Here is a 26,773-nt window from a genome sequence, read left to right as displayed (position 1 = left end):
CGTGACAGGGTTTTTTTATTTCACGATTCTGAATCAACCACTTGACGGATTTTCATGATTTTTATGTTGAAAGAAAAATAATTTTGAGAACTAGGGAATGTCGAAGCAATAATTTTAGTTTAGGGTTACAGTTTTTAGAAATTAAGTTTTAATTTTTAAAAAGTCTTGCAGTCGACGCTAAAATTCTAAACTAGCTTTTGGTATGATATAATTTGCTTAACATAACACCTGTAAACATTCAGTGTTTTCGACACAAATTCAGCATTTGGATGACAATGAAATGAAACCGTAGAATTGACTCATTTATACTACTAGCTGGCCCGACAGACGTCGTCCTGTCCTATTGTGGTTTTATGTCACATGCTCGTTCATTTTCAAGATGAGCTCGTTCGCATGGCTCAATCACGTCCTGGTTGAAATTCGTTCGCTACGCTCACTCATCTTTAGGTTGAAGCTCGTTCGCTGCGCTCACTTGCCTTCAGGTTAGCTCGTTCGCTGCGCTAACTCGCCTCCAGGTTGAAGTTCGTTCGCTACGCTCACTCACATTTTGATTGCAAATTAGCTATTCTCATAACTTAAAAAAATATAGTGCTGCACCCTGTTGGTAAACCTATTAACTTTTTAATGTTATTGAACATCACAGAATCAGATAGTTTAGTTGAACCAGCTGTTAAGATTCTTTAATTCCATTTAAATATGAGTACTCATAAGGTTAACATGGGAAACTCCAGAGCCACTGGGGCGGAGCCCTTTTGACGGATCTGCACCAAACTTCACACAAACCATCCTTGAATAATGCTTAATAATGCCTGAAATCTTCATTACAATCTGTCGAGCGGTTTTGGAGTCCATAAAGGACAAACAAACATACATTGGATTTTATAGATATAGATAGATGTATAATGTTATAATCAGTGGTACCTTCATTTATTCGGTAAGAGGATGAGAGATTATTTAAATATATATAGTAAAATACTAGATGTTCTCAGTATTTTTTTGAGCAGTTTTTAAAATATTTCATTTGTTTTAGTTCAATATAATTTGTTATAACTAAAAGCTGGTTGAATAAAAGAATATTCTATGGAACTATGAGGTTAGTTTAATAACTCTGTTATTTTGTCATTGATTATAGGAAATAAGTAAGATTCTATAATCTTTGCTATATACTAATCAAAGCCCACAAATCTTCAAAAGAAAGATTATGAAAATTATTTTAATATTCGACTTTTTGAAGAAAGGTTGGGAAAATAACAATGATCTCATGTTTTAATTCATCTTGGCAGCTTTGTCTTCACTAACAATTTTGAACTGTTTAAACTATGCTTGAATTAGTAATAGACACACTATTTATACAGATATGATAGACTACTCGATTCCCGTACGTAGGACGGGCAAACAGCTCTCGTCATAGTTATTTCTGATTTAAGTAGTACAATCAAAACCAAATTATCTGATAGTCATTTTCTAGCTCAAAAGTTTTGGAAGGATAGTTTAAGTAAATTAGTTGTATTAGGATAAACCAAAGCTGGCTATGCAAGCTTCCGGTCTGGGTAAAAGATCTCCGTCCTCTGTCCCAACAAGTCTTTCATGTAAATCATTTGGTAGCAGATTCAGCATGCTTAAACTAGTCTCGCATTTCCACATTACACCGCTACACTATAGTGTCCATTCTAAAAGAGGCTCATTCAACCTTACATTGCCCTGACCAAGCTAACCTAAACCAATGGGGTGAGGCCTTTTCAGATCATTTATTTTTGGTTAGTCAATGGTCCAAATTGTATGGCTATTACGGTTCAATAAAGACCTACACCAGTCATTTTTTTTACAATTTTAATTGTTGTCATCAAAAATCTATAACCAAATGGGTAAAATTTACTTCTTAATATAATCGACTTGGACTATTGTTTTCTAATCTTAATCTTTATCACGGTGTGAGATCTGTGTTGTCATTAGGTCCATTATATGCTGTTGGCCAAGTCAGGCCAATGTTGGTCAGGGCCGGATTTAGCATTTTGGCACCCCTAGGCCCAAATAATTCCCCCCCCCCTAGTCTGGTCACAGTTACATTCCTTCAAACCTTTATTAAAACACTATATAATGCCTATAGGCCTATGGCAATTGCTTGAATACCACTCCAATTGAATTTTACAATTGCAAGTCTTTTGAAGAATTGACTTGTTTAGCCTTAACAAAATGCCGTCTTAAACACTTTTAGCAATTTAATTCTTTTAGTAAATGCTCACGTTTGTGGGACTGAGACTGAAACAAAACAACTCAACCAGTCCACAGAGCATTCCTGAAAAAAAAGCATTCCAATTTCAGGCCCAAAAACATGAACTCCATACAGTAAATGATACCATAGATTAAACATACTCCTTTAGATGATTTGTCATCTTTATTTATTAGCTGAAAACAATTATTGTTATTTAAACCTAGTTTATCCTAAATAAAACGATCTAATCATAAACAATAGGTCGTCTCCTGGTTATGTTACAAGAAATTAAAACACACATAGAACTACAACTAACCCTAGAAACAAAATTACGTAGAAACTAACGTCCAGTGTCACCAAAATGAACTAGACATGAAACAAATTTAGAATTAACAATGTGATAAGAAGTCTACTTGAGCTAAGTTTAACCTTCCGTCGGGCGCATTGATTTTCAAACACCAAAGGGCGCTCTCGGAAGTTACCTCCGGGAGGACAAAAACTATACAATGATGAGTATAAAACATTTTAATAGCAATAAAACTCTATGAAAAACATTTATTATGAGTTATTACAGTATTACTTAAGTTACCGGTATTACGAAGAAAATGTTATAATAAAAAATAAAAATACATAAGTGTTGTGGATAAAAATGATTTACATTTTGTACTTATACAGTACTATCGTATATTAGAAAACAAATTTTAATATTCTATGGCATAAAAACACGTAAATGGTCTAATAAAAATAATAATTTTGTACAAGGACAATTCATTCAATTAAAGCTCTTAGACAAAAATTGCATTAGTGTATGGCATAAAAACACCAATGGTGTTATTTCAAGGATAACTTACTTTATCCAAGCTTAAAACACCTATTGTCTAATGCAAAAAATCATTTGTTAGAAGGACTACTCATTTTGTCAAAGCTCTTTTTATTGAAAAAAAAGGTTTCCGAACTCACGTACCATTAGTTCTTTCTACTAAATGTTGTTCCTTGTCTTCCCTTTCAACACTATCCAACAATCTCGCAATTAGTTCTTCTTCATACATTTTATAATATCGCTAATAAGGTCAAACACAAGGGCGCACACGGAACTAGGCTCCGGGAAACCCGTAGCATCACAGGGCGCTCACGGAAGCTACTTCCAGTAGTGATGCGAACCACCCCCCCAAAGTCGACTGACCACTGGGAAAGGGGTTAGAGAATATAAAACCGATTCCGCAAAAGAGGTTTGTGAGGTAAATCAGGCCACAGCCCTGCCGCACACATACTATGGTTTTTATAACGAAAAAAGTAGTGACCCGGAGGTAACTTCTGTGATGCGCCCGATGGAAGGTTAGGATGGTGGTTCTGCATCTGGATTACATTTCCAAAGCAAGATAGAGCAACATTCCAGCCATACCGTTCCTTAGGTCTGAGGAGAAAATGACAGCATTAAGGGTGCTTTGGATGGTATTGAATTTTTCTCAAACCTATTGTAAACTGAGATTAATATATTTTTTTTTATTGTTAAGATAAATTTATAATTTGTTTAGTATTCAATACAACGTATTATATATTACTAGGTGAAACCCGTCGAAATCGACGGTTATTTTCAAGGATTACGCTAATTCATCTAACTGCGATAAATTGAGTGAAATTGTACATATTTTGAGCATTTAGCATTGTTTAAAGATTAATAAGTGTAAAAACAATAATGATAGTTACCAAATATAATATGGTTGATCATTCAATGAATAAAATATCTCCCATACTGTACGTCATCGGAGTTATTAGTATATTATCTGGTATCTCATCGTTTGGATTAAACTTTAAATAGTATTAAAATCGTATTGGTGGATCTTTTGTAGTTAAACACTTCCGTGATTTCATCAGTGTAATGCAGATTAATCTATGATTTAATTTGAAAAAAATATCTGTTTGTTGGGAAGACACGTTCTAACTTCAAAGGGAGATATCCATTACAGTGTAAGTTTGATTTTTCCTTCGTCATGTCGCGTCAGTTCATATCGTACTTCTGTGCTAATAAATAACCCTCTATCACAGTTTTGAGAAATTTGTTGTGGAGTTACTGTTAAAGCTGGAATTCCTTAACATGGGGGATGTCAGTTATTTGTCTCAGCCATATCAATTACATAAAGTTGTCAATATAATCTCTCTACGGAATGTGAGGTGTAGTGGAATATACTTGAAGTGAAGTTGTCTTTTATTCTTAAACTGTTAGGGGCCTCCTCATTTATATGGGGCTTCATTGACAACAAATAATGCAAATGACATAGCAATGGGACATTTCCAAAAAGCAAAAATACTGTAAATTTGCTGTTACGTGGTAAATATTGACGTTTACATGCATTGTTAATCAACGTATCTTATAAAGGATGATAAGATCTAGTTTAAAAGGAATATAACCTTTCTGTCATGACAGGAGCTGCTTAAATATTATTTACTCATTGGGCCATATTTACAGCCAAAATGTTGTGTTATTTTCAATAACATATGGGTAAGTTACATAGATTTTTTTGCTGCTGATCAGTGCACTTTAAGAATATCATAGTATCATAGCTTTAGTTTTCGGTATCATAGCATGGGGTGGCTGCTATAAAAGTATTATAGAACCTTTAAATGTTGCCCAAAAAACCATAATAAAAATAGGATTTGGAAAATGCAGACGATACCCGTCAGTCGCTTTATTTGAGGAAACGTCCCTTTTTTCTATTCGCCAACTTTACATTAAAAATATATTAATTCATATTTTCAAAAATTACAATAACATTTTCCATGAAATTGCACATTCACACAACACAAGGTATTCTTCAAGAGTTGGTATCACTACATTACAAAAACATTATTCCTTTTCTTCAACTAACTCCTTTTACATTTCTCATATTCTGTTTCGTAACATCGGCTCTTATTTCAATAACTTAGGCATCTTTGATTCACCTTCTCTCAACTTGTTTAAAATCAGGGTTAAAGAATTCCTTCTAAATCTAGGAACGGACGAGGCCGAAGTTATCATCTCAGCTGATTACCGGCGTGTTTGACCTGACCCTTGTGCTGTGCTGTCCCTCCCCCACCAACCCCCCAGCCGACAGCCGTGCGCACAGCTCCTGGCCGTCACAACTGTATGGACTCAACACAGCTGAATTTGCTCCCACTGTAATTATCTATCACTCATTTCATGTCAATTGCATATCATTCATCCTCAAGAAAAATTCAAAAAATCTTTTTTTTCCGATTTTTATTCAATCTCCGTTTGAATCTTCAATCAAACAAGTTTAGGTCATTAAAGATTATATGCAACCCAGCAGACGCACAGGCAGAGTTCGCCTATGTCTGCTGATTCCACAAGACCATTCAATTATAACTAGCTACAAAATTATAAGTTTATTATGTTCGTTTTGCTAGTTTTAGTATAATTCAACATTAAGTTCACAACTTTGTTATTTCTTGTTTTGTTTTTGATTGTTTCATGTTGTAAACTTAATATTATAGTAAAAAGGTAATATTGTACTTTGTAGCAAATTTGACGGAATAAATCATTCATTCATTCATTCATATATATTTTGGAGATAAATTAAATGGTTTTTGTTGCAGAGTAGCGCTAGTAAACATGCACAACCCTTTTTGTTAGTCTAATAACATTCAAAGGCTCTCTAAGAATTCAAGTTCTTATTTGTATAGGTACATATCTATATTATGTTTTCACTAAGCTGAATGAATACATCGAAGTAACCTCTCTGAAAAGTCTGCAGTATATTGCAGTTTTCCAGCTTAATGACTTTATTTATCATGCAAATATTTCTACATAAATATTGTAAAATGTTTTATCCAGTTGCTGTAAACTACTATTAATTTAACAAAATATGGACACGGCTCATATAGGCACCGTGCCCTTCTGCACTTGTAGGCTATTATTTTGTATTGTATTACACAATTTAATATTTTTCCAATGATTGAAAACATGTATGACAATAATCTCATGAACCTATGATGATCTGTCTAGAACAATATGATAAAAATAAAGACAAAAATGGTGAAAAGGGCAGTCAACAACCCGTAAAATAGATATAAGGTCAATAAGAAATAATTTTAAGAGTTACTTTGATAAAAGGATTTTCCACTGATTTCGTGATGGTATATATTGCAAAACATAACATGATACAGAAAAAAAAATAATTTTTAAATCAGAAAATAACATTGCAAATGCTTCTTTTGGACAATTCAGTAACTCCCAATTAATGTGTCTTGTTTAAAATACAATTTACAAACTAACAGCTGTTTCATTAAAAAGTATTATCCACATGGCCAAAATGTAAACAAATCTGTAGAGGGATCTTTAAAGGCTTCTGGGTCAGAGCCCTAAGGGAATTTACTTCGTTTTTCTTTTGATAACCCATCTACAGACCAAGACCTTTCTTTTGACACCCCTACCAAGTTTCTACGCCCAGCCGTTCTCTCAAATTAGTGAAGACAAAGTTTCCAATTAAATTTTTAGATTCCCCCATGTTAATCTTATGGGAGAAAATCCAAATTTTATGGAAGATCCTGCCCAAACTAATAAAGATATCAAAAAACGAAAAACACTTTGCAAAACTACAGATTAGGGCAATTCTTTTGACATTTTAATCATCAAAATCGGTCCAAAAATGAGGGAGGAGTTCTGTTCACAAAAATCGGCTTAGCGTATTATATATATAGATGTTGTAAACTAGACTAGAAACCTGCAGATTGTTGTAAACTAATCAAAAGATTAGTTAATAACTTTTGTTTTGTGAGGTAAGGGTTGTAACAGTGTCTAGCACGCATGTGCCCCTACTGATCAGTAGCGCCAAGCCGGTGATACGAATGTACGTAATGCTTGGGCACTCGTCAACATCCCTCCAACCTACTCCAAGTTTAACTAATGTTCGTTGCCAATTTTGTAACGATATTGATGCGTGATGTTGAAAAATAGTTAAAATTTTCTAACAATTATTTCTTCTAATGAACTTTGAAATCATAATGCTTTATTAGCCAGAGTTTTTTTTTACTCAACTCTAAAATATGTTTATGACTATTTAATTCTCAGGCAATTAGCCCTTTCTCTCCAAACCTAATTTTATTTTAAGATAGTAAAAAAATATTTTCCTCTCGGCTGTGCGCCCTCTGGGAGCTCGTGCCCATAGGCTCGGGCCTAGTGGGAAATCCGGCCCTGATGTTGGTTACAGCAGACAATTCCCGTTGCGGAGCTAGTTCTTCAATTCGTTATTGTGGTACAGATAGCATATCCGTAAATCTGGGTAATGGTGTAACATGTAGGGATCATCTTGTTTAATTTGAAAAAAAAACCTGGCAGAATATAGTCTTCATGATTAAACTTATTCTTGAAACAACAATTTAAATTATTTAAGTTACCTCACACACTAATCATTTTACCCATGCAGACCAGAATGGACAGATCCTATCACTGTGAAGCTACAAGACGACACAGTCTACACCTCTCCTCCACCCGGTGCCGGCGTTCTCCTCACCTTCATCCTCAAAATCCTCGAAGGATACAATCTAACCCCAGACAGCGTGAGTACGCTCGACAAAATGACAACAACCGTTCACAGGATGGTGGAGGCGTTTAAGTACGCTTACGCCAAGCGCACAGAATTGGGCGATCCGCTCTTTGTTGATATCAAAAAGGTAAGTGTGAAAAATCACACTAAAAAAAGTATAAAAATACTGGGTAGGGATGGGAAGTGTCATTACTTTGAAATTATAGTCAGGAACGTTCCTTGACTTTTTTTGGTAATAGGTGAAACTATACCATTATTTTTTCCCCTATAACTTCCTCATCCAGTACGTATCAGCCATTCGTTCTAATGCAAGGCTACTTTTACTCACAGTTATTCTGGTGATTAGTAGTTCCTCAGACACACTATTACTATTATTTAGAGATGTTTGATGTTGATAGGAAGATACAATCAGCATTATTTCACTCGCTCATTCTAAACAGACTTCATTAACAAATTAATACGCTTTTCTCAGCAACTATTGCTAAAATAATATTATTTCGCGATGCTCTCTGTTATAAGGAGGGTACGATCAGCGTTTTTTCACCGGCTCATCCCTAACACTTCAGATCACATTACAAAAATAATGTGGTTTTCTCAGTAATCTATCGCCAGACTATTTTAAACCTGTGTAAGAGTATTTTGATACTCAAAATATAGCCTCATTCAAGATTTCTAACAGCCTCCTTAGTCCTTTTCGGAAAAAGATTTTCATGACATTTTGATAATTGTTTATTTAATGAGTTAGCTTAATAGCTAAATTGGATGAGGAAAAATAGTTTTTAATTTTTGAATAAGTGAACTGTATTTGTTTTGTTTACATAAAATAAATATCACTTACTGTTGGTTCTTACAGTGTAAAAACAAAATATAGAAATAATATTATCTTTGTATAATGTAAATAAATACCCCCGCCGCAGCAAACCTGCAGACTAAGCGAATTTCCATTGACCTGATTGGATTTACACTAAAATGCCTCCATAAAAATAGCACATTTATTTTCTATTTAAATAGAATTAGTTTAACAAGTACCTTAGGTTTGCTGCAACAGGGAGGGTAAAAAAGATTTTTTTATAAAATGATAATAGTTTAGTAAGAAATAAAAGTATTTTCAAAATCGATCAAAATATGTTCATAAACAAGCAAACTACAACAGTTGACTTATTCTCCATAAGAATAACATGGGAATTTTAAAATTACAATTTTTTTGAATTTTCTCCGTAACAATTAGGCGCATAATAACGCTTCAATATACTAAATTATTTGTTTTTTTAAGCTCTACAAAGTGGTTTAAAAAGAAATTGTGAAATTTTGTGTTTTTAGCGGCAAAAATGGGAAAAACCTATTTTTACCCCATAAAACCCCCCATAAACCCCCGTTCCCATAGTCCGATCATGCTGGTTCGCGAACTCATTCAAGTTTATCCCGCCTTACACCTCCAAACCAAATTTTATCAAAATCGGACAAAAATTACTCAAGTTATCGTGCGGATGGACAAATATATATATCTATATATAGATATATATATATATATATATATATATATATATATATAGATATATAAAAATTTGAACGAATGGTGTTTTTGGCCTCTGGGGACATCAAAATGAAAAAGTAAATCGGTCCCGGGCTTAGGTCTTACCATGAGACCTACGGTAATAGCTACTTCCCTATAGGGAAATTCGCTAAAATGTAAAATATAATACAACTAGTAACAGAGCCCGTTGTGGTTAGATACAACGGCCTCTAGTAAAATAATGGTTGCGAAATCCATACACCACTTTACTCACTAATATTAATGGTACAGATTAAGCACATAACATTAGAACCGCTTACTTAACATAAGGAACTCACTTTAACACAAATGCAAATTGTTAACAACAACATTTAATCAAAGAAAAATCAATTAAATAACAATATAACAATAAGCTGTTAAATTATTAACACATGTTTCGTATGTTTAGATTATGCATTCTGGTAAACCAATTATTGCCATCTATAAAAATTATTGGTTTTTCTTTTCTGAGTTGGGTTAAAGGTCTACCCGTCCGATTTTCATAATTTTGGCCTTAAACTAAAGGTATGGACGCACCACAGATTTGCCAACAATCATCGGCATTCATTTTGACGTATATTTCGAGTTATGCACAAAATGAGTCCCTGTACATTCCTTATGGGAGTTAAATTTGTTTTTTTTTAGTTCGTTTGGCTCTTCTACCACCCTGATTTTCATAATTTTGGTCTTAAAATAAAGCTATGCAAGCATTTTGTCATCAAGCATCATTATTAATTTATCTAATGTATTACTCAACAAAAAATATAAATTTGATTTTTTTTACTTCAATTAAAGATGTATTTCAGCAGTTCTAATAATTACATTACCCTATATGTTTTGGTCTAAAAACCTTTAGTGAAATATCAGCTTTCATTTGAGTTATGATTATTAAGATTCCAATCTTAATAATCCTACCTAAAGCACACTACTGATATATTTACATATTTACATATTTACATATTTACTCAATACTAATTACGTTATTCTATTTGTTTTGACCTAAGAACCTTCTGTGAAATGCCAGCTTCCCTTTGAATTGTTGATTATTAAGATCGGACGCACTTACAGCAACTGCTAAATCACAAACAACCCAAGTTAAAAAAAAAATGGAGTTCTTTATGATCGATTTATAGTCAAACCGTCTTGCTCGCAACCTCAACAGCAACTGTCAGACTTTGGCGGGTTTTACCTAGTAAATAAAAACAAATCAAACTTTCATAACTATTTGCAAATCTACACAAATTAGGCTTTCCAATGACCTATTAATTAATAAAATCGGTTCTGTAGAGTTGTAGATTTAATTGTACAAAATATTTAGTTCAGTATTTTCTCACTATTATAAATTGGGAGGTTGCTCAACGTTTTTGCAAATAACTTTGAAATGGTGAGGAAATCGACCAAAGTGGAAGGTAATATTCTGATAGAGAATAAAATTCCCTACAAATTACTATTATACAGGGTGTTTCAGAATTCGTGTAGGATATTTTAGGGTATTGTTCCTGGGTAAGAAACAAATCCAAATATCATATTTAAATTGACCGGAAGTCCTTAGTTAGGTACTCACACAGCCGCCATTTTGTTTTTTTTCGCTTATTAATTTGTTTCTTAAAAATGGTAAGAGATACGAAATTGAAACTTTGCAAAAACATTTGTGACAACTAGACAAAGCTACAAAAAAATTATGAACATTTTTAAAATTCATAAAACAAAATGGCGGCCGTTTAAAATTTTGTTTCTTAAATTACTCAAAAACCGTTGAGTTTACAAAAAATTTACAAGAATAACTTTTTTAAGACAATTTAATTACAAATCGATTGACACCATAATCTGTAAGATTGAATGAATATTAGCTGAGGTATGGCAGCTTTAGTAATACGTGACCGCTGGAGGTTAGATGTAGTGTATGCCGAGGCATGCGGCCTAAGTCTGCCACAACAATGCAACAGTCTGCGTCCGCTTTGAAAGTTATTTTTAAACGATTTTAGATTGTTTCAAACAATAATACAATATTACATAACCCCAATATACACTTTTGGGGTAATATACAAATTTTGGTTGTGTTTACTAAATACCCCCGCCGCAGCAAACCTGCAGACTAAGCGAATTTCAACTCGTCTTATTACATTTTTGCTCAAATATTTCCATAAATAAGACATATTTTTATCCCCTATTTAAATAACATTAGATTTAACGAGTGCTTAGGTTTGCTGCTACGGGAAAGGTAAAAAGTGTTTTTTTACTATATGTCAATAGTATAGGATGAAATAAATAAATTTGCCAAATTTTATCAATATATATCCATAAACAAGTAAACTACAACAATTTTCATTTTCTCCATAAGAATAACATGGGAATTTTAAATTACACTATTTTTTAATTTTCTCCGTGACCGTTAGGCATACAACAGCGCTTCAATATACTAAATTATTTATTTTTTTAAGCTCTACAAAACGGTTTAAAAAGAAATTGCAAAATTTTTTATTTTTAGGGTCAAAAATGGGAAAACCCCATTTTTACCCCATAATACCCCCCGTAAACCCCCGTTACCATAGTCCGATCATGCTGGTTCGCGAACTCGTTCGAATAAACGTAGGTTTACACGTTTATACCAAATTTCATCGAAATCGGATCATTTTTGCTCGAGTTATCGCGCTAACGGACACATATATAAATATATATATATATATGAATTTGAACGATTAGTGTTTTTGGCCTCTGGGGACATCAAAATGAAAAAGTAAATCGGTCCCGCGCCCAGGTCTTACCATGAGACCTACGGTAATAGCTACTTCCCTATAGGGAAATTCGCTAAAAGATGGCGATTATTCGTCACGATTAGAATATTAACCAAATGGGTTTTCAAAAGGAGATGGAGCCTGTTATTTAAGTAATATTAATTCGTACCAAGCACAGAAAATATTGTATGCAGTAAGGTAATCTACCATATTTTGTAAAGTACGCAATAGTCATATTAATATTTTATCTTCATTTTTTACCCATTTAATAGTTAACATTTTAGTATTTTGATGGCACCACCACACTAACTAACTATACTTGACATCCCATTGTAAATTTGGAAGGGTGTTTTTCGTGTCTAGTTCATGTTGGTGACTAATTAGGTTTGGTATAGTATAGTTAGTTTTATTTATCAAAAATCGCTGAAACCCATCGCAATCGACGGTTACTTTCAAGGTTTACGACAATTATTCATCCCACTTAGTTGATATCAGAGTGATAGTGGTAGTGCCATCAAAATATTAAAATGTTAATTTATTAAATGGGTAATAATGAGTATAAAATATTAATATGACTATTGCGTAGTTTACAAAATATGGTTGATTTCCTCACTGTATACAATATTTCCGATACTTGGCACGAGTTAATATTACAGTACTTAAATTACTTGCTTCATCTCCTTTTGAAACCCCCTTCGGTTAGTATTCGAATCGTGACGAATAATCACCATATTTTTAGTAATTTGTAAATTGTAAATCTTAAGCTACCATGCTATTATTATGAATTATTTAATTGTTTGTTTATAGATTTATTATGATCAAACTTGGAAAATTAATTATTTTATAGTAAGGTATTGATATTTTACTTTAAAAAAACACACTATAATAACCTACCTGTAGCAGCAAACCTAGGTACCTGTTGAATCTAATTTTATTTAAATACAATTAATAAAACATCCAATCAAATGGAAATTTGCTGAGTCTGCAGGTTTGCTGAGGCAGAGTTGTTTTACTCATAAAATAAGCTTAAATTTTAAGATTTTATAGTATCACACTATTTAACTAAATGGGATAAATTATCATAATCCTTGAAAGTAACGGTCAATTTCCATATGTGTTTCGCCTATTTTTGATAAATAGAAAAAACTAAATATACTTAATAACAAATAACTCCAAAACCGTTGGGTTTAGAGAAAGATGGTAAATACGAAAAATGTATATTTTTAGATGACCTACATTTTGTACATTTAGCTTTTTCCTGTATCTCTAATAATAAAGTCACTATAGCGAAAAATACAGAAATATGCCGCCATTTTCCAATATGGCGGCCGTAGCACAGCTTAAATTTTAGGGGACTTTTAGTATGTTCAAAAGGAAGGTACACCCAACATCTGTACCAAATTCCCCGGTTGTGCTAATTTTTTTAGGTTTATGAAATTTTTCTTTTATTTTTACTGCACTAACAGTCCAATATTACACACCCTTCTTTTATATTTGAAATAAAGCAATGCTTTTGTGACGGTATTGACAGGGTTTCTTGAGGGTGTAGCAAAAACCTCCCCAGCTGATATGTAATGGGTCTGGGAATTTTTGGGGCCGTCACACAGTAGACATTTATAGCTATTATTCATATACCAAGTATCATTACTTTATCTATATTGGTAACAAATATATTTAACAGTTCCGGGACTTTTCATCCACACTGTATATAGGAGCTATTGCCACTAGTTTTTATTTTTTATTACTGTATTTTGTTTTGTTTATTTCAGCTTAAAACCGCTTAACCTAACAAATCAATAGTTTTATTAATATTTATTATTTATGAATTCAAATGGGGTGAAGCTCATGGGTAACAGCTAGTATTCTTTGATATACAATGTGATATAATAGAATTTGATTTCATAACATATGATAATTTTTAATATTGAAATTAATTGTAATTTAAACTTAATAATAATAAATATAAACATTGGTTAATTAATTTTGATTGACTTGTTTAGAATAATTAAAATAAGATTTAAATAATGAAAATTAATAAATACTGAACAAAAATAATTGCTTCAAGTGATTTTTTTTATACAGCACTTATTTGTAAAGCTTTGTCAACTCGCTTAAAGGAACATCCTAAGAAAGATCTGCAACAACAAAAAAACCTTGTAGGTATATTTTAATAACCTGTTCACATCCTTCAATAATATTTAAACAACAGATTAATGATGGTATATTTTCTCTAGCAACTAGCCGACCTGATGTCTGAGGACTACATTAACAATATACGATCACAGATCAAGGACGATCAAACGTTTGATAAGGCCACCCACTATGGCGCCGTGTACTACAACCCTGACGACCATGGCACGTCACACATCAGTATCCTTGCGCCGGACGGAGATGCTGTGGCGGTCACTAGCACTGTTAATAAATAGTGAGTGGACTTAAATTTTTATGTTCTCTTTTTTAAATATACAACCAGAGGACGCTGTTAAAATACATATCATATTTGATAAATAATCAAAATTATGATTTTTAAATATACAGTATCTTGAGCTTAACCGATTCAAACTATCAATAGCTCAAAATAAAGCCTATAATTTACTGATTATTTTGAGTCTATAATGTATAAAAAACATTAACAATACTGGAGCTATTGATTTTTAATCATAGAAAAACCTTATGAAAAAATAATTTTTATGCTGGTTGTTCACCTTGCGTTAGTTTGAGAATCAATAAATTTTGTTATCAACCCATCACCAATTAAATATTTTTAACACTTCTCACTATATAAGTTATTATTGTGATCTGAATGTGTTCGGTTATTTAAATAAGTTTTATTTTATTAATCCCTTAAGTTTTGTATGACCGACCTATACTAATGCAAAATACTGAAAAATTGAAATATGGTCATTTTGTTAATTATAAAAGTAGCCTATCCTAAAAATTTAAAATAAGGTACTGATGGTACCAAAACTGAGAACAGAGAATCGATTTTAGCTAGGAACCGGTACCGATCCATCACTAAAGCCGATGCTTGATGGCAAATCTGTGCGCGCATACCTTCAATTTGAGACCTCAATCATGAAAATTGGTCGGGTAGAAGAGTTAAACGAACCAATATGTTTTATTCACTCCACGATCGTTCACTCCAAAAAGTAATTTTACAAATTATTTGCCTGTTTGTTCGCTCCACTGTTCATTTGATCCACCGAGTACAGTCAGCTCTTGAAGTAGACTAACCAGTAAAAAATATTCATTTTGAATTTTACTGTACAGTGGATCGAATACACATTGGAATGAACGATCAGTATTATTTAAATATGTAATAACCTTGAACAATAACCTTGAATAACCTTGAAGTTCACTCCACGATCGTTTGCTCCAACAGTGATGGGTGTTGCGTTCCCCAATCTGCATGCTTGCGGCACTTGAATATTGTCGTAGTAGTTTAGTATAAAAGCTTTTTGAACACTTGTTGACCTTTTAACTTTTATGTCTTTGCAAAAATAATACTTAGATAAAGTTATATAAGTCCCCACTGGTATAAAATCTAATTAGACATACCGTAAGCCTATTATATTTTACGCATTTATTAACATTAATTGGCGATAACTTAAAATGTACTCTTCGGGCATATTGGAAAACTTCTGTGAGGGATTTTTACCCTTAACGATGAATTTTGATTTCTACAAATTTCACAGATAGTCCAGGGCATGGGTGTCTAACCAACCATCCAGGGGTCTAAAGTTAGCCTAAATCTTGATTTCCCTATATATCTCGAGGTTTAAGCTCAGTCCGCGGCAACCAAGTACGCCTGCAATGGACACATCATCGCCCACCTCGAGATATCGAATTTGGACTTTGGCCATATGGTCTTTGATATCGAATTTTCGCGGTAACTAATGTTTCCCGTGACCCTACTGACTGATTTGTAGGTTAAGGTAACTATCCGTTACCCTAACTTGAGTGTCGCGACTTATTCGGTCACGAGCTGGCACTTACCTTATTTCGTAGTCCAAATCCGGTTGAACACAATTCGCTGTGGCAGGGTATAACCCCTCCAACCAGCTTAACTCCGCCGCGAGGTATTCCCTCACTGATATGGGGTTGCTTAGTTAGTATGCCTAACAACCCTGAGCTTCTACTTACCGACACTATCCACCTTGGGCCTAAGACTACTATAAGTGACTTATGGTTATAGTAGAGATTCAACCATGACAGTATCTACCTTGTGACCTGTCCGACGTCCAACATTGATTGAGACTAGTGCCCCTAATGCACCTGCTTACATAGGACCTTCCAGTGGCAGGGGGTGTAGGGGTGAGGTAGGGGAGGTAGGCTCGGCAGTCCAGTTGTCTTGCCCCACCACCTTTGCCCTAACAGCTGATAAGCTCGGCCGCTACCTCAATGCTAACTTCTAGCTCTATATTTCTCTCTCTCTCTCTAAGCCTGACACTATTGTCATTCAAACTTTTCAACTAAACTTCCATTGTTATGTATCAATAATACCAGAATAATTTGAATACCTAAATAATAATCCTATTTCTAACTAAACAATTGGGTTTATGGCCTTAGGAATAATTAAAGACAAGAAACAAAATAAAACATTTATTCCATTAAAAAAATAATAACTAGCTTCTTTACAAAAATAAATATCTCTTCTTATAAACAAAACTAGTGTCCCGAATTCGAGCAATTGTTAAGTATTACAGGCGTTATTTTAAAACGAATAACAGTTTAATTTCTGATGACTTTAAAATATTCGACTTAAAGATTATAGAAATACTCAAGATGTACAAAGCAGATCGATATATTCAACATTTCATGTAAATATCTTATAATTTTTCAAAAGCTGATCTTGTTTTTTAGTGTTTTCTACAAATAGCCTTACTCATAGCCTCATTAGGTTGTCCACCATAACGATTATAAATAAAAAAAAACATTGTTTCTTTTTCTTCTCCTTGGTGTTGTTCTATGACTATCTTTTCTATAGTTTGCAAATCGGCTCTTTCAATGATTACTAAGAAATGCAGCACAGTGTTAATTCAGTTTTCTTTTTGGTATATCAAATTATCTCGGCTCTCTTGCTTTTTTCCAATGTAATATTTATGCCAACCCAAATTCAAATAGTAATTTCATTTCAACCAAGTCAGTAAATGTTTGTAGCAAACCGTTAAATTAGCAAACAAACTTATTGACTGTGTACAATTAACATATGATCTTCTTCTCACTTTTAATTTCTGACAACAGCTGGAGTTTCATAACATTTTTTGTTCCCATGTTAATCTTATGGAAAAATATGAAACTTTAAAGGGCCCCAGGGCCTCACTCTCTAATTATTTCCCTAAAAACAAAGTTTCCTGCACGACTTCACGTTACGCTCTTTCCAATGACATCAAAAACATCTCAATCGGTTCAGTAGTTTCGGAGGAGTAATTGTCACAAAAAACCTGCTTGCGTATTAAATAAGTACTAGTGGTCTTCCAGTAGTCAAAAACGCGACCAAAAATACGTAATGTACACGCATTGACTATTGGATACTAAAGTAGACATCCCATCAACTCATCTATATGGACCAGCTGTCGTCATTTTTTTATTATAAAACGTTGTAATTGTGTGAGCCATACAGAATGTGTGTCTAAAATTCTATTTTCTACCTTATTTTTTGTTGCTGACGAAATTGATGGGTAATAACAGTTGCTATAGCTCATGATAAGTCATTCCAAAAGTTGGCTTGATAAAAAACATCGTTTATTCGACAGAAATTACTCAAAATTAGTAATTTAGATCAGTGCAATCTGTTGGTGGCTCACATCAACTACGACAAATATAATTTAAAAACTGGTGACAACTTTAACATGGGGATGGAATTTCAAGTGGTAACCATAGCATGGCTGACAGTCTATATTTAAATCTTTTTGCCTATGGTCAAAAGTGGCTTCTCTATTTTCACCCCAAGCTGTAAATAAAACATGTGATTGGAATCTCTTAAATTTGTTTTCACCACACTATGATGTTTTTGGCTGTATTACATACGAATTGGTGGCTGAAAGTTACGTTTTGCTGGCCATGCCAGCTGTCATCGTAATTTGGGGGCCGAGCAGGTTTTTACAGGCCGGGGCCGCAAAATCAGTTGTCCGCTTACATACTTAAAACATGAATGCATTTAAATACACAATCAAAATCCATAGCATTGCAATAGAATTGTGTTATTGTCACCGTTGCCTAGCAACTATTTATTTTTATTTTTGCTAATTCCTCAAATTATTTCTTCACATAACCTTAAAGCTGTAGTTGTGTTGACTATCAGTGTGCATTATTATAGTGGTGAATAGTTGTAATAGGGTATAGTGTGGTGAAAAATAGCGTTCGTACCACGGACCGAAATGGTTTTGCAGCTCTCGATCGATTTAAGTTCTCGACTTCGTCTCGAACTTAAAGACTATCTCGAGCCGGCAAAACCTCATTTTCGGCCCTAGGTATGAAATATACTATTTGTTTTATGTTTATATTTTGTTGTTATTTCGTCACCAGCATGGCAACCCATAAAGCCCATGTTAATTTTTTTAAATTTAAAATTCATTGTTTGTGCTAATTTAATTAGACCACTTAGTTGCACAGTTGTAATTATTAGCCCAGTCAAATAAAACAAAAAATTGCCATTAGGGTGAAACAATTCCCGGAGAAATGGAAATTTGTTTAAACGTTCCTTTTGTTCATTAGATTGAAGAAAATAAAAAGTCCTGATGGGTGGGGTCGAGCTTGACTAAGGGAAGGGCTCTTAATGTGTGTGACTCTTTCGCTTTTATTTCGGAATCTGTAAGTCATATTGAAAAGTGTTAAATACAAAAGTTATAGCAGACAAAATTCCCTAAAAAAAGACTGTATGCAATTTTTTGCATACAAAATTTGCCGAATAAACATACAGTATTTTATTTCAGGTCACTTACATTTTGCATATATAGTAGTTCAATGGTAGGCCTAACAAACATGTTGCTGAAAAATGAGACATTACTGGTTTGGGGTACCCCATTTGATATTTTGAATGGAGGAATGTTATAAAAATTTCCACAAAAATATATTGTACCTCTGACAAAGGAAATGTATATTCTGATTTTAAAATGCAAATATGAAAGAAATGTATATTAGCAGAAAATTTATTCTGAAACCAATCTGTTGACAGTTTTGGCGCAGGAATCACATCAAAGAGAACGGGAATCTTACTGAACAGTGGGATGGATGACTTCTCGATACCCGACGAGACACATTTCAATGGAGTTCATCCGGCTCCCGCCAACTTTATAGAACCAGGCAAGCGGCCAATGAGCTCCACCTGCCCCACGATCATAGTAGACAGCAATGGAGACGTGCGGATGGTCGTTGGGGCCGCAGGGAGCACCCATATCACCACCGCAGTGTCATGGGTGAGTAGGGGAAGCGGAGTTTGACAACTATTTGCAAGAAAATTCTTACATTCGTTATTTTTAATATCTCTGTGGCATTTTTACATGTTTTATTGTTTATTGTTGTGGATGTTTATTGAGTGATCCAAACCCTGGTTTTGTTACTTTCTACATTTCAAAACTTTTATCCGTCATAAAGTATGCAAAGATGCATTATACATTGTCAGTAACTAAATCTAAATATAAATTTGTCTATAAAACTACATTATTTGACGCAAAGGATAGACAGTGTCGACAGGGTTGGTACAACCCGTGTGTAATTTGATCCAGTAGTATGGTCAGGCTAGCTGTCATAAGTTTTGCAAAAGTTTTTTTAAATATGTGCCAATCGTGTGCATTATATGACAAGTCTATTGTTGTATCGATCAGCGAGCGATAATCCTTGAAAAATTTAATTATTCGGATTGTTGACTATCCGGATGGGGCCCAGTCCCAGTTTATTCGGAGATTTGGAGATCTAACTGTATATGGACACAAAATGTCTTGAGTTGTGATCACTAAAAGCAACTTCACTTTATCAAGCTCAGGTTTGCTGATGGACCCGGGACTACCTGAGGGCGAGACACAGCGAGGGATTATAGGGATTGCCTCAGCCAACCTGAGCTTGATAAAGTGTAATTATTCCAGCCTATACAGAATGATAAAATGCTAATTTGTTTTTCAGGTCATAATACAATATTTATGGTTGGGAAAGTCAATCAAAGAAGCAGTGGATGCTAGAAGATTCCATCATCAGCTGTATCCAATGGAGCTTGACTACGGATACGGAGTCACTTCTGTAAGTAACCTTGTTTTGCTTGGTTGTTATGAGTAAAAACAATATTTCCCTACACTTAAACAATACGTTGCCTACAAAAGAGCCACCTGTAAAATAGCGGCACTGATTAGAAGTAAAGGAGCTGAATCGTACGCTCTTTCATTTTGCAGCACTCGTCTTAGTTAGTTTTACTTTTTTAGTACCTTCCTGCACTAGGTTTTTTTATTTTGCGACATTAGTTTTCAATTTGCGACGCTAGGTTTTGCTTTATCTACATCTTTAGTGGTGTGACACTAGTTTTACTTTAATTCACTCAATTTCCTTTTCTACAATAGTTTCTAGTTTGCTGCATTCGTTTTTACTTTCCCACACTTGAACATGCAATATTGTATGGACAAGAAAACAAGTAGGCGTCAATGCTTAGTTTACTAAATACCTAAATACTATTTACCTTACAAGTGTAGTAAGAGCGTTTTTACATCACACCTGACCTGACAATATACAGGAGGTTACGAACAATATTTTTTACTATCCATTTCACTCATCTTCTAACAGAAACGTTCATTTACAAACAAAAGCTAGGTTAGGAAAATTCTTCAAAACATAACAACAAAATTCAAACACACAGCTGATTTCTAGCGTTGAATGTCGTTGGCTCCATAGAGGTATATTTTTTTAAGTTATGCACTCAATGTTATTTAAATGTGTTTCATTACCTCACCGAATGAGTTTTTTCACTAGAGAAGTAAAGAAGTTGTATACATCACGCTTGGAATAGGGAAGTTTAACATGGCGGGTTAGGTAAAAACGTTAGCACTGATGTAATCTGTTTTCTTTTTTATCTGTAAGTAACAGAGCTAAAAACCTAAATCTGTAAGTTCCTAAGTAAGTAAGAAAGTTCTTTCTTATGTTTTATGTTAACTATACAAAAATTGTATGAATGACTCGGGCTTAAAGTATCTTTACTGCACTAGTAGATTAATAGAGTTTATTAATAAAATAATTTGCATTTTTCAGCCATTAGTCAAGAGCCTAGAAAAACTTGGTCACAAAATGTACAGATTTGGAGCCAGAGGCTCCATTGTTTGTGCTATCGCCAAAAAAGACGACCGCATTTACGCCAACGCAGATTTTCGTAAAGACAGTAGTAATGTTTGCGGAATAGACTGAAGAAGATTTTTAATCGTTTGAATCTGGTCCTAATTTTTTAATTTTTTTGTTAGGTTTTTCATAGTAATAGTCTCATTTTTTTCTTTATCACAACCGTATGTTTTCCTTTTCTTTTAAATTTTATAAACCATATTCTTTTACTTTTATTTTCAGAACTGCATATAGCTTATTCTAGTTTTTAAGCATAAAAAAACCCAAATTTTCTGTTTTTCAATAATTCATGAAATAGTGATTATTATTATCCTCAGTTTAGAAAATACATTTTGTGCCTGGCTATTTGACAAGTTTCTAAACACCACTTATTAATAGAAAAAATTTTTATCGGATTAAAATCCATTCAGTTTAACAGCAGTGTTAGTATTTTTAAATGGACTTGTGTGATTTCCCTAAAATGAGTGAAAACTATTTTAACAGTTTACATATCAGAAGTGTTTTTTGAAATTGTTTTGTAATAAAAAATGAATTATTACCGGTAGTATAGTTTACCTCAATTTTTTTATTTCTTTACGTTTCATATTTTAATCCATCATAAGTTTATAAGTTTGTAACTCATTTTCATGATAACAATTTAAATTTCAAATCTCATTTTGGCCTCTTTTTAATCAAGTTAATGTACACAATACGCAAAGCTTTCAAATGTGACTGTGATCTTAGGTTTGTTCAATACACTAAATTGAAAGAGCCTCGATATAAATTTAAAATGGCAAATTTAAATCGATGGAAGATTTGAATCTTTTTGTCCTGTTGATCCTGTACTTGTAATGCTAGCCTTTTGTTTTTCTTCAGAGTCTACCCATTACTTATTATTGTATGCACTATCTAGAAGTATTATTATTTTGTCTTGCTTATTATGATTCTTTTGCATCTTGTGTTTATATCATTTGTATATCATTAGCATTATTTACTGATATATCCTCTTGTATATCTTCTCGTAACGCTTGCTTCTTGTTTTTCTTCAGAGTCTACTTGTTACTTACTATTCTATGCACTATCTAGAAGTATTATTATTATGATTTGTATGCATCTTCTTAGATCAGTTGTATAACTTTTGCACGTTAACTACTTATCTTTGTTCACTTATTGTATTTAGTATTGCTTGTTTTTCTCTCAAACGTTTACTTTTGCTCCAATTCAAAACCACCAATCTCGCCTTAATAATTGTAGTTTGAGTTTATTTGTTATTTATCATGCATGCACTATTTATTATTACGTCTTACTCTTAATTATGTTTTAAACGTATATTGATTCTTGTGTGAGCATGAACTATTACTGTTTGTATAACTTTGTTTCTTTGTGCATGGTACTTGATGTGTAATGGTTTTGGCTGTAAATAAATGAATTGAATTGAATCCTGAATTAAATTCAAGCCACCTAAACTAGCTAAATCACTTTCAGAGGTGGGTAAACTAACATAAAATCTACACATATGAATTATTTATGTGTTGATACAACAAAAATTACTGACCATTTCAGTTGTGATGCAATACATCTTCAGAGCAAGTTCTCAAACCAAATTCTTTTTAAACCCGAAAAACTGTTGAATCGTTGCTTGCCCCAAATATGGATTGCTACAATACATCCAAAATGTATGCCAGTATTTAGGTTTTGCACCAAGCTGTTAAAATAATTCACTGTCTCGGGTTTATTGTTAAAACAATAGATTGCCTTAAAATAAACAAAATAGCTAAATCCGTTCAAATTATAAATTGATCACAACAAAAATGCATGAGAGTGCAGGTGTGCTGTTACTCAGGGCAATACAAATTATACATGGGATTAAATACGACAACAATAACTAAAACAACTGCAAGGATGATTAAAATTTTTATAACCAACAAGTTACATCAGATTTAAATACTCAATGAATGCACCGAATTGCATTCATTTTACAACAAATAATTAATTACTAGCAGTTGCACGGTGCGCGTTGCTGCGCTAACAACGATTATTTTAGTTCTTTACGATAAATAATAAAAATGTGTACCAAATACAAAAATAGAATATTTATTTTACTTTATTGCCAGTGGATAAACAATGTTTTATGTTTTTTCATTAGGTGTATAAATATAATATAAGTTTTTAGGCGTACATACCACCACGTGAGCACGCAACATACAGCTGTCCGTGTGAAAGCATGCATTTTCTACATTAAAACCGGCAATAGTCAGAGATTGCCCTTGTGTCTTATAGTGGTGATTGTGAAAGCAAGACGCAAAGGAAATTGTAGTTGTTTGAATTCAAAGGGTAATTCGTATAAAATCATCAGTATTCTTGGGATTAAGACTATTTCTCCTAGTGATGTGTCAAAACCGAATCTCAAATCTCAACCCCATCAAAACTTTGGAAAAATTTTGGTTTCCAGATTCGATCGGCAAGTTTCGAGATTCAAAAGTTTCGAAAATAAAAATGTTGGAACTTTTATTTTTAAAACTTCTGAAATTTTTTGTGTCATTCATTTCAATTTCTTTCAGTTTTGATCACATAGTGAAAATGTTATTATTACCTGTATTTTTAGCAACCTTGACCACGTAACTAAAAAAGTTTCGTGTTTAGGTTTTGAGATTTGGAATTCGATTTTTTAAGTTTTGTTTTCGGTTTTGAAATTCTAAATTTCTGGTTTTGACAATCACTAATTTCTCCAAACTTATCACTGATTGTTGCTTCGATCAAGTTTGCTGTCATTTTTTTTATCATCAGTTTGGTTCCATTGCACAACTTGGGTCGATTTAAGTTTCACATTAGTATTATTGGAGTTCCTACTTTTAATGACAGTTGATGACAAATTGGGAGGCATTTGAATACCTGAGATAGCACGTACAATTATTATTCACTTAATAATTTATGTTAGATGGTGTGGGTGGGTATACAACAAAAGATAAAAATATTAACCCATTGCCATCCCTTTTATTGATTATAATACAATTGATAAAAGTATTTACTTTTTATGTTTAAATATTTAATACAGTAGTGGAGAATTTAAACGTTGTTGAGTGCACACGTGTGCTACGATTGGGGTTCAATATATTTCGGACTAATCCAAAAGTAAAATAGTTTTCTGTGCTGCATTCTGTGGAAACATTGTGGCACTATTTCAAATCATGACTAATACAGAATGCTGTGATTATTCAAACCTACAAAACAGTTGGTGAAAAGTTAACATCTGATTTCGAATTATATTTATTTGTAAACTTTGTAGTTCCAAAAGTCTGACTTTGGACCCCTTAAAACCGTGTGACAAACAGGAGTCACTGGGGACGTCGAAACAGTAACATGGCAAAACACATACTATACAAAAACTTAAACACAGAAACAGAAAATGGGTCGTGACATTCGTCGCTGGGAAGTAGTCAAGGCTCGAGTTGCAGCAAACCGATTTCAAATATCTCAAATGGTTGAAAGTTAAGATGGGTGCAAGTTACTTTTCAGCCATCCTGTGGCTATATGTGCAGTGCTAATTTATTTTTATATTAAATAAATTATATAATATACTAGCTGTTACCCACGGGCTGCTCCACCCCGTTTTACTACATTAGTATTAATAAAACTATTGATTGGTTAAGTTAAGATAAAATAAACAAAACAGAATACAGTAATGGTAATACGAACAAATAATAACAGCTGAGGTATTTTTAACATTAGGTAAATGGAAAGTTCCCTTTGGAAAGCAATTATGACCTTATAGGGCAATTTATGAAATAATGGATAATGTTGCGCAAGGTTTCTCGTCATGACGAACATTTTAAGTATATGGTTTATGGGGGTGTGACTTGTAGTTTTCTCAAAAGTTCATGGGTACTTTTGGCTTTATATACAGATTTGTTTTTGTTTATAGCCAAAACTTTAAATTGTGTAATTTATATCATTTTGGAAAATTTTTAGCTAACACAACAACATATGCATTATTAGCAAATTACATTAAATATACCAATGACGCACTTGTACACTTGTGTGTCTTCAGCAGCCAATCAAATGGTGGTGTCATGCAAAGGCTTGAATAATTTATATGTGTTTAACAAAGTTAAAATTTTTTAGTTCTTGTTAGGCTTTTTATAGAACCAAAAAATATGAAAGATTCATATTTTTTGCTCAGGATTGGACGAACATTGAAAATGCATGTTTTTATCAATGTATTCAAGGTAGTCTTTAATTATTTGCAAATATCAACTGTGAAGATGACCAAAATAACTAAATTATTTACATATAAATTCAATTTTCTTAGGTTTCTTTACATAATACATTTCTCCCAAAATCTATTGGAAAAAACAATATAAGAGTGTGTGTGTTGCGTAAAGCGAAAAAAATAAAAGTTAGAAAATGTAAAATGCATTGTTAAAAAGAAGAGACAAATTTTGGCGATGCACTAACCTTGAAAAATTACATTGAAGTGAAGGTCACAAGATGGTAATAATAATAATAATATAGTTATAATAATAAATAAAATAATTACTTCTTCTATCAGTGTGTGTTTATGATTCCATCTTGGAAACTTTCCACTCAACAAGCTTATTGTCATTCAATGAACTGATCGATTGAAAACCCCTTCTTGGCTCTAATTGAAAGGATTTTTCTATTTTTCTTATCTTTTTTAATAATTTTAACACATTAAAAAAATAAATTGTTTTACATTGCAGGGCCAAAACCCTAAAAAAAATTGTGTTTTACTAGGGTTTTACTAAAACATTTATTAAAAATTGTTTTTTCTACTTAAGTTAAAAACATACATTTTGTGTTAATTTAAACTGGATTTATTATATTTACATTTCATATGATATAAGTTGTCAGTTCGTTGTAAAAATAAAAAACCATAAAAATAGTACAGTAATTTTTTTTTTAAACCAAGCCAAAAAAGTTTTAAAGTTAAGTTTTATAGAGAAGAGTTTTATAACTGCCAGAGAAGTGAAGATAATATATTTCCTCACGTGGAAATGTGCATTTAGTATAAATTTATTATACAGTGGAACCTCGATAAGAAGACCCTCAATGACAAGTCACCCTTGATAACAAGTGTAATTTTCAAATCGCCTTGAATTCATTTTACCCATGATCAAATGTTATTGCAAACCTCAAGAAGAAGCCAGCCTTGATAAAAAGTCCTATTTCATTATCCCCATGAGAGTCTTGTTATTGAGATTCTACTGTATTTTTTTCTAAACTGTTACAAATTTTGGCAAATTGGCCATTAATAACAAACATCAGGTGTTCTCTATTTGTACAGCACTACCAACTTCAAATACTACAAAACATGAATAACAATATTGAAAAACAGCTTAGAATTTATCAAAGAGTAAGTTACCATAGGTAAAAATATTATGTTTTCGTAAAGATGACTGAGCACTAGCTTGTACAA

The 26,773-nt window shown here is 33.0% G+C and overlaps 1 protein-coding gene across 1 annotated transcript in view; it reads left to right on the top strand.

Moving 5' to 3' along the window:
• LOC128994335 (glutathione hydrolase 1 proenzyme-like) overlaps window positions 1–22,775 on the top strand; it is a 45,177-nt gene extending 22,402 nt beyond the window's left edge. The window contains exons 6-10 of the mRNA XM_054418803.1: window positions 7,636–7,882; window positions 14,277–14,467; window positions 19,220–19,460; window positions 20,164–20,277; window positions 21,274–22,775. Coding sequence (XP_054274778.1) covers window positions 7,636–7,882; window positions 14,277–14,467; window positions 19,220–19,460; window positions 20,164–20,277; window positions 21,274–21,426 — 946 coding nt within the window. The 3' untranslated portion in view covers window positions 21,427–22,775. The remainder of the gene's footprint in view (window positions 1–7,635; window positions 7,883–14,276; window positions 14,468–19,219; window positions 19,461–20,163; window positions 20,278–21,273) is intronic.
• The last annotated feature ends 3,998 nt before the right edge of the window (window positions 22,776–26,773 follow it).

This window comes from Macrosteles quadrilineatus, unplaced genomic scaffold, assembly GCF_028750875.1.
Source record: "Macrosteles quadrilineatus isolate MER2022 unplaced genomic scaffold, UCM_ALF_1.0 Scaffold_1__1_contigs__length_201487025, whole genome shotgun sequence".
Lineage (NCBI taxonomy): Eukaryota > Metazoa > Arthropoda > Insecta > Hemiptera > Cicadellidae > Macrosteles > Macrosteles quadrilineatus.
This window is presented reverse-complemented; position numbering and strand designations above follow the sequence as displayed.